Source organism: Amblyraja radiata, chromosome 3 (genome assembly GCF_010909765.2).
Source record: "Amblyraja radiata isolate CabotCenter1 chromosome 3, sAmbRad1.1.pri, whole genome shotgun sequence".
Classification (NCBI taxonomy): domain Eukaryota; kingdom Metazoa; phylum Chordata; class Chondrichthyes; order Rajiformes; family Rajidae; genus Amblyraja; species Amblyraja radiata.
This window is the reverse complement of record NC_045958.1, coordinates 35,457,014-35,465,430: the sequence shown is the minus strand read 5'-3', so window position 1 is coordinate 35,465,430 and position 8,417 is coordinate 35,457,014. Positions and strand designations below refer to the sequence as shown.

General features: G+C 43.3%; 1 protein-coding gene across 2 annotated transcripts in view; it reads right to left on the bottom strand.

Annotated features, from left to right (window-relative positions):
• Positions 1-8,417, bottom strand: part of vps13a (vacuolar protein sorting 13 homolog A) — a 346,213-nt gene that overhangs the window by 197,131 nt on the left and 140,665 nt on the right. The window contains exon 28 of one of the 2 annotated variants that reach the window (XM_033017572.1): positions 6,786-6,850. In XM_033017572.1, the coding sequence (XP_032873463.1) occupies positions 6,786-6,850 (65 nt within the window). The remainder of the gene's footprint in view (positions 1-6,785; positions 6,851-8,417) is intronic. The other variant, XM_033017571.1, reaches the window with a different exon arrangement.

Here is an 8,417-nt window from a genome sequence, read left to right as displayed (position 1 = left end):
TGTGTGTGGGAGAGGGGGAGAAAGAGACGTACACTCACAGAGGCAGAGTCTCTCAGCCTGTGTAAGAGGGAGGGAGGGAGGGAGAGAGAGAGAGAGAGGCACACACAAGGTGGATGTGAAATCTCACCTGCCTGTTTCAGTGACAGACACCCGCCGCCAGTAAATGAAGACTGTAAAACTGGGACCCTGGTTCTGGACTCCCCCAACATCGGGAACATTCTTCCTGCATCTAGCCTGTCCAATCCCGTAGATACTGATTAGACCGGTATCTATTTATTTACTTTATTAATGATTTCAATTAAATATTGGGAACATCAGGCCGCAAACGTTATTTCTTGAGTGTTAGTGCTGGACTTTGACTCGACCTTCCTAGTTAGCCGGCGCCTGAGACTGAGCCAAGCAATGTCCAGACCTGACTTCAACACAAAGTGATGGAGGAACTCAAAGGGTCAGGCTCGTCCAACGCTCTGTGTTTTGCTCGTGATTCCTGCATCTGCAGTTCCTCGTGTCTACAGACCAGAGTTGCCACTTGACTGCGAGATGACCATCACAGAGCATACGGAAGATACACACGAAATGCTGGAGTAACACAGCGGGACGGGCAGCATCTCTGGAGAGAAGGAATGTGTGACGTTTCGGTTCGAGACCCTTCTTCAGAGTCTCGTCCCGAAACGTCACCCATTCCTTTTATCCAGATGCTGCCCGTCCAGTATTTTATGTCTGTCTCCAGTATTACTGTGTCTATCATCGGCGCAAACCAACATCTACAGTTCTTTCCGACACATTAGAGGATACCGTCTCGCCATCACTCGGATTACCCGCTTCATTTCCATAACGTTGCCACCTCTCTTTACTTTGCCTGATCCTTGTCACACCCAGTGCTCTATCGCCCAGCCTCTCATCTTTCAATCGGGTTCGGCCAGGAAGGAACTGCAGATGCTGGATTAAAACGAAGATAGACACAACATGTAGCTCAGCGGGACAGGCAGCATATCAGAAGGGTCTCGACCCGAAATGTCACCCATTCCTTCTCCCCAGAGATGCTGCCTGTTGCGCTGAGTTCCTCCATTTTGTGTCTACCTTGGGTTTATCCAGGATCTCCCCGTTGATGTCCTAACTCGCTTTGGTTTGTTATTATTGTCTCATATCGAGGACCAGCAGATACAGGTTTAGGTTCGGGGGGAATGATTTAATGAGAGCCTAAGGGGTAACTATTTTACGCAAAGGGTGGTGGGTGTATGGAATGAGCTATCCGTTAAGGTAGTTGAGGCAGGTACTGTCGCAATGTTTAAGACGCATTAGACTGAAGCATGGATAGGATAGGTTTAGATGGTTATGGGCCAAACGCGGGCAAGTGGGACTAGTGTAGATGGGACATTTTGGTCGGTGTGGGCAAGTTGGGTCGAAGGGCCTGTTTCTACGCTGTATGATTCTATGCAGGGAATAAACTTTTGTTTGCGTGCTATACAATCATATCAGATAATGCTATACATGAATATAACCAAGCCACGTACAGTCTGAAGAAGGGCCTCGACCCGAAACGTCACCCGTTCCTTCTCTTTAGAGATGCTGCATGTCCGTTGAGTTACTCCAGCATTTTGAACCGTCGAGTTACTCCAGCATTCTCTTTAAACCGGCATCTGCTGTTCCTTCCGACACATGCACAAGAACACCAGGTAGAGCGAAGAGGAAAATACCAGAGTTCAGAATATATGTTTTCAGGACAGTTCCAGGGGGAAAAAGTCCAATGTCCGCATTGAGGTAGGTTGGTAGGTCGGGTCAGTGCCCAAACGAATGGAAGGAAGAACCGTTCTGAAGCCGGATAAGAATAGGTGGTCGGCGCGGACTCGGTGGGCCGAAGGGCCTGTTTCCGCGCTATATCTCTAAAATCTGAACTTAGGTAATGTCTAAAGGAACTGCAGATGCTGGTTAATACGTACAAAAGGACACAAAATGTTGGTGTAACTCAGCAGGTAAGTCAGATCTGGGAGGAAAAACATAAAAAGCTGGAGTAAGTCAGCAGGTCAGGCAGCATCTCTGGAGAAAAAGAATAGGTGGCGATTCGAATCGGAACCCTTCTTCAGACATCCTAATCGGAATTGAGTTTGAAGATGTGTCTCGTCCCGAAACATCACCTATTTTTCTCCAGAGATGCTGCTTGACTCGCTGAGTTACTCCAGCTTTTTGTGTCTGTCTTCGATTTAAACCAGCATGTGCAGTTCACTCCTTACACGGGTTTCTGGAGAACATTGATTGGTAGCGTTCCGGACCCTGCTTCGGAAAGGCATCGATCGCTAGTCGGCGAGGACTCCGAGCTGTATCTCTCAAAGAAGTACATGTGAAAAATTTCTCACGGACCATAAAAATGCGGGACCTTTCAGTAAAGTCCCTTTTAAAGATTATAGTTATTTTCTTGAATCTCATTAACATAACTCATGAATAAGTTGATGTCCATATGCGGATGCAAATCTTTATTTTCTAAATTCAATCCCACAGAAGACAATTTTTACTCACCTTCTGTCCCCTCTGTCCAGCTTCCGGGTTCACCGTTCGCAGGAGTTCCCACGGTAACCGCAAGAGTTATTACGGATATCGCTCTGGCCACTACGTTCATATAATGTTGCAATGCTCAACCACAAGTGTACAAGTCACTCTTGGAGAAATTCAAACTTGCTTGAATTTTCTCCCGAGTCACCAAGTTACACGATTACCTGCCGTTAGCGCCACGGTGGTCCACGGTGGTCCACGAATGCCGTACTGTTATCGCACGAGGTTCCCACGATGTTAAACTCTGGTTAACTCTTGCGTCAAGTCGCCCCGTGAAAAAGGCCTATTACTATTATTTGTGTACATGCTTCTAATAATAATATTTTTAAAAAAAGAAAATATAATGTATATTATTAATAGACAATAAACAATAGGTGCAGGTGTAGGTCATTCGGCCCTTCGAGCCAGCACCGCCATTTAATGTGATCATGGCTGATCATCCCCAATCAGTACCCTGGTCCGGCCATCTCCCTATATCCCCTCACTCCGCTATTTTTAAGAGCCCTATCTAGCTCTCTCTTGAAAGCATCCAGAGAACCTGCCTCCACCGCCTTCTGAGGCAGAGAATTCCACAGACTCATAACTCTCTGTGAGAAAAAGTGTTTCCTCGTCTCCGTTCTAAATGGCTTACTCCTTATTCTTAAACTATGGCCCCTGGTTCTGGACTCCCCTAACATCGGGAACATGTTTCCTGCCTCTAGCGTGTCCAAACCCTTAACAATCTTATATGTTTCAATGAGATACCCTCTCATCCTTCTAAACTCCAGAGTGTCCAAGCCCAGCCGCTCCATACTCTCAGCATATGACAGTCACGCCATCTCGGGAATTAACCTTGTAAACTTATGCTGCACTCCCTCAATAGCAAGAATGTCCTTCCTCAAATTAGGGGACTATAGCTGCACACAATGCTCCAAGTAGAGATTATCATTAAAGTTACTTAAATTTCCAACTATGCACAGGGAAAATACTGTTCTATATAGCTGCATCATAAAGTATGATAAAGAAAAGTTCATCCGAGTTGACCATTCTTTTGTATAGGAAGGAACTGCAAATGCTGGTTTAAACCAAAGATAGACAGAAAATGCTGGAGTAACTCAGCGGGACAGGCAGCATCTCCAGAGAGAAGGAATGGGTGATGTTTCGGGTCTGAAGAAAGGTCTCGACCCGAAACATCACCCATTCCATCTCTACAGTTACTGCCTGTCCCGCTGAGTTACTCCAGCGTTTTGTGTCTATCTTGACTAATCTTTTAATGGTTCATTATTATCACGTGTACCAAGATACAATCAAATATTTTTTTGTACAGATCACTAAGATTATTGCCTTACATAAGATTGTTGCGAGGACTAGTGTCTGAGCTATAGGTAGAGGTTGAGCAGGCTGGGACTATTTCTTGGAGCGCAGGAAGATGAGGGTTGATCTTATAGAGGTGTACAAGATCATGAAAGGAATAGATCAGGTAGATGCACAGAGCCTCTTGCCCAGAGCAGGTAAATCAAGTCCAGAGGACATAGTTAAAGGTGATAGGGAAAATATTTAATCAAAATCTGAGGGTTGACTTTCTCACACAAAGGGTGGTGGATGTATGGAACAAGCTGCCAGAAGAGGTAGTTGAGGCAGGGACTATCCAACATTTAAGAAGCAGTTAGACAGGTACATGTATAGGGCAGGTTTGGAGGAATATGGACCAAATGCTGCAGGTGGGACTAGTGTAGCTGGGACACGGTGCCGTTGGGCCAGTTGGGCCGAAGGGCCTGTTTCCACACTGTATCAATCTATGACAGAAGTTCAATCCTCAGTTAAGTACAGAATACAAAGCAACAGTCCACTGAGTCTATATGCAAGAGTTACCAGGTTTTGACGCAATTTTCAAGGGCTAGCAAAATTGGGAGAATTCTCCCAATTTTGCTAGCCCTTGCTGTCTCCTCCCCTTCCTTAACCCTCTAGCTGTCTCCTCCCACCCTCCCATCCGCCCGCCCTCGGGCTCCTCCTCCTCCTCCCCTTTTCCTTCTTTCTCCCCCCCCCCACCCCCCATCAGTCTGAAGAAGGGCTTCGGCCCGAAACGTCGCCTATTTCCTTCGCTCCATAGATGCTGCTGCACCCGCTGAGTTTCCCCAGCAATTTTGTGTTCCCTCTCCACCCTCCTCTCTGGTTTCCAGTTTTTGGGGCAAGCATGGCCTGGCTCTTTCTCCTGGACCTTGTGCCACATTCAGCGTGCTGGGACCTTCTGCAGCACACAGTGCCTGGACCTTTTACAGACGCAGAGATCAAATGCAGGCTTCAGGTGAAGCTCTTTAATAACAAGGTTAAGGAGACGAAATATGACCCATGTTCAAAACAGAGTCATTTCATGCCCTCTCCCTTTTGCATGTTGACTGCCAAGTCACGTCACTAGTCCAATGTCCCAAGAAGAGAATCTCAAAAATGTTTTCAGAGAGCCATTCTTAGTTATGACATCTTTAATCTTTGATTAAATATGACACAATAAAATTTTGCAGAGCTTCCAATATCATGTAACATCAACATTACCTTGTTGCTCCAATTTAGACCTTTATGTATTTTATATTGCGGGTCAAAAGCAAAACATTTTTGTTCAGATACTGGTTTTATTCCACTCTCCTACAGGTTGCTCAACTGTTAAGTCCTTCAAAATGATTGGGCATATGTCCACCTAGGTTTTCAGGGAAATGAAGCAGACAGTCATGAGATTTCTCCCTGTGGATAGGGGAGGTCTGAGCTGTCATTCGGGCAAATAACTCCTCAAAACAGACATGTGCTCTACAAATGACGAACGTTCAAGTCCTGAATTTTCTCTATTGTGCCATTGTTTCTTTTGGGTATGCCTTTCATTTGTTGCAAAAAATATCCTGCCATTCTCTGCCCTCTGGAAGACAATGTACCACAATATCCTTAATGCATGTGTCCAAAGGCCTAGCCGTTTCCATATTTACGAGGAATGCAACCCTTCTATAAATTGAAGGACGGCTACAGTTTCTTTGACTACCTGGAGGAACATTACCAGCCAACATTTGTAATCACTGCATATAGACTTCAAGGATCATTAATCGCATGCGTGGCATTTAGGTTAACAGAACATAACTCTTCTTGAGTGGAATGTGGGGTGCCGGGAGGAGAGAGAGAGAGAAAGCTGGAGAAGGTAGTGGTCGGGCAAAGCCTGACAAATGATTGGCGGATACAGGTGAGTGGGGGTGACTGGCAGATGGATGCAGTGAGTGACAAAGTTAGAGGTGTAAATTTGCAAAAAAAAGGCTCTTTATATGCAATCCAAACTTTAAGATCCTTCAGATACAAGAATGTCATCTCTTCTCACACTGCAGATTGTTTTCCACGGAACCCCCCCCCCCCCAAATGAATAACAACAGATCAACAATTGATTCAGGATCCAATTTAGAGCGTGCAGGGGGAATGGAGGGGATGAAATTCTCTGCAATTTTACAGCATTTTTCACAGGCACCATAAACATCCCTTAATTCATCTTTTTTTTTAAGATTGGAATTAGTAACTGATTACTCACGGCATGCACAACACCTCTGCCAACAAATGTGAATATCATTAAAAACAAATATGCAAAACTCATGATCAAACTGAACAGAAATCAAAACCACCTCTGTCAAAAAAGTGCCAGTCTATTTTGGAGTCTGAGATCTGGGCTTGTAACAGGAATGAGCACAATATTTACCAAGGGAGACAAAGGATATGGTGGCAAATTGTTTTCCTTCCAAAGTGTTTTGTGACAGTTCCAATTCTCAATATTGCTCTTCTTTCTGTTCAAAAATCCTTGCTGCATTTAAGTAGCTAAAGTTTTTTTTTTTAAACCTAGAACAAAAGCTGCTATTTTCAGATATCAAAGACACCCAAGCAAAAACAAGTTGTAGCACAAGCAGTGTTGTCCATCTCTTTCGTTTAGCTGTCCCAAAATTAACTAAAATCATACAGCTCCAGGAATATTTGAACCAAGCAGGATTCAAGTATTTCAGAATAAAAAATTGAAACAGATAGTCAAAATAAATGTAACATCCCCCTCCGATTACTCAAAAGAACATAAAACACAAGAATAATATTTATTGAGCCCCTGATACCAATATAAATGGCAGGTCATCTCTTCTCCACAGTATTTAATCTTTAATTGGTAAGCCAAAACAATGTTCTGCAAAGCATCCATTTTTCGCAACTATTAGTGATTACTGAAAACCAGTGGTTTGTTGCTCTGTGGAACCTTTACCTTGATGAGTTGCTCTGTATTGTTGTAGGTGGTTGAAAACTCTGGTCCATTTCTGTCGGCCTGAAAAATAAGCGATTCATTTTTATTTTTATTCATGTCATTTAAAATACTACGATGCAACTTCAAAACATTAATTTGATAAATTAATGCCGAGCTAGATGACGTGTTTCAGTAGAAGAGCATTTTGTGAATAGTGATTACAACTCCTTTATAAGATAGTTATGAATAAGGATTAATTTGAACTTTGAAAATGTACTACATTGGGATAAGGCAGATTACAACCTTATTAGGCAGGAGATAGGGAGAGTAAATTGGGTGCAGCTAGGTGAGAAGACAATATTCTGGAGTAACATATCAGGTCGGGCATCATCTCTGGAGAACATGGATGGGTAACATTTTGGGTCAGGACCTTTCTTCAGACATGTGGGAGCCATGTAAAGACCAGCTGATCAACGTTCAGGACCAGCATGTTCCAATGAGGAGAGGAGACAACAATGGCAAGGTAAGGGATTCTTGAATGACAAAAGAGGTTGCAAATTTGATTGGAAAAGGGCAAATGTAAGGTTTTGGACGATGAAATCAGTCAGGGCTATTGAAGAATATAAATAAAACAGGCGGAACCATAGCATGGAACTGGGAGGGTCAAATGGGTCCATAAAAGGTCCTCGGTAAAAGATTAACACCAAGAAAACAAGGAGGGAAAAAGTAGGATAAAGTAGGCAATTTATGCTTGGAATCAGAGGATGTAGGCAAAGATGTAGTAGTTTGCATCTGCATTCACCAACTAGAAGCACATGGAGGATAATGAGATCACGGCAGGGTGTACTAATATGCCTGGGCAGTTAGATCAAGGTTGGGGTGGTGTTGGGTCTCACGAAGAAGATTATGACAGATAAATCCGAGGGCCTGATGAGATCTATCCCAGGCTGTGAGAGGCAAGAGAGATTTCTAAGGTTTTGATGAAAATCTTTGGATCCACTCGAGATGCAGGCAAGGACTGGAGAGCAGCCAGTGCTGTTCCTTAGTTTAAGAGGTGTATTCGAGATAATCAAGGAAATTACAGGACAGTGAACCTCACATCATTGGCATGGAAGTTGTTGGAAGGGGATTCTTCAGGATGGGATTTACTCACGGTTGGAATAATTAGGGACAGAATGGGATAATTAGGGATAGTCAGCATGACTTTTGTCGATTGCAGGTCATACTGTACTGACTTGATTGAGATGTTTTTAAAGAAGGTGTCTAATGTGATTAAGGTGACAAGTGGATATTGTCCACATGGTTTTTCCTGAGGTTTCCAATAAAATCCTTCTGTTTGGCTAATCCAGAAAATTATGATGCATGGGATCCATGCAATTGGTAGTTAAAATTTAGAACCCATAAAAGACACTGTGGTGGAAGAGCATTCTTCTAGATGGAGGTCTATGAACAGTGGTGTTCCATAAGAATTTGTGCCAGGAACCCTGTTTAATAGATATATTATATATATATATATATATATATATATATATAAATGTGGATAGTAATATTGCAGAGATTATCAAGATTGGTGGATTGCAGACAGGTTGACAAATAATATAACAGTATTTAATTTAGTCACAGATTCGGACGGAGAAATGGCTAATGA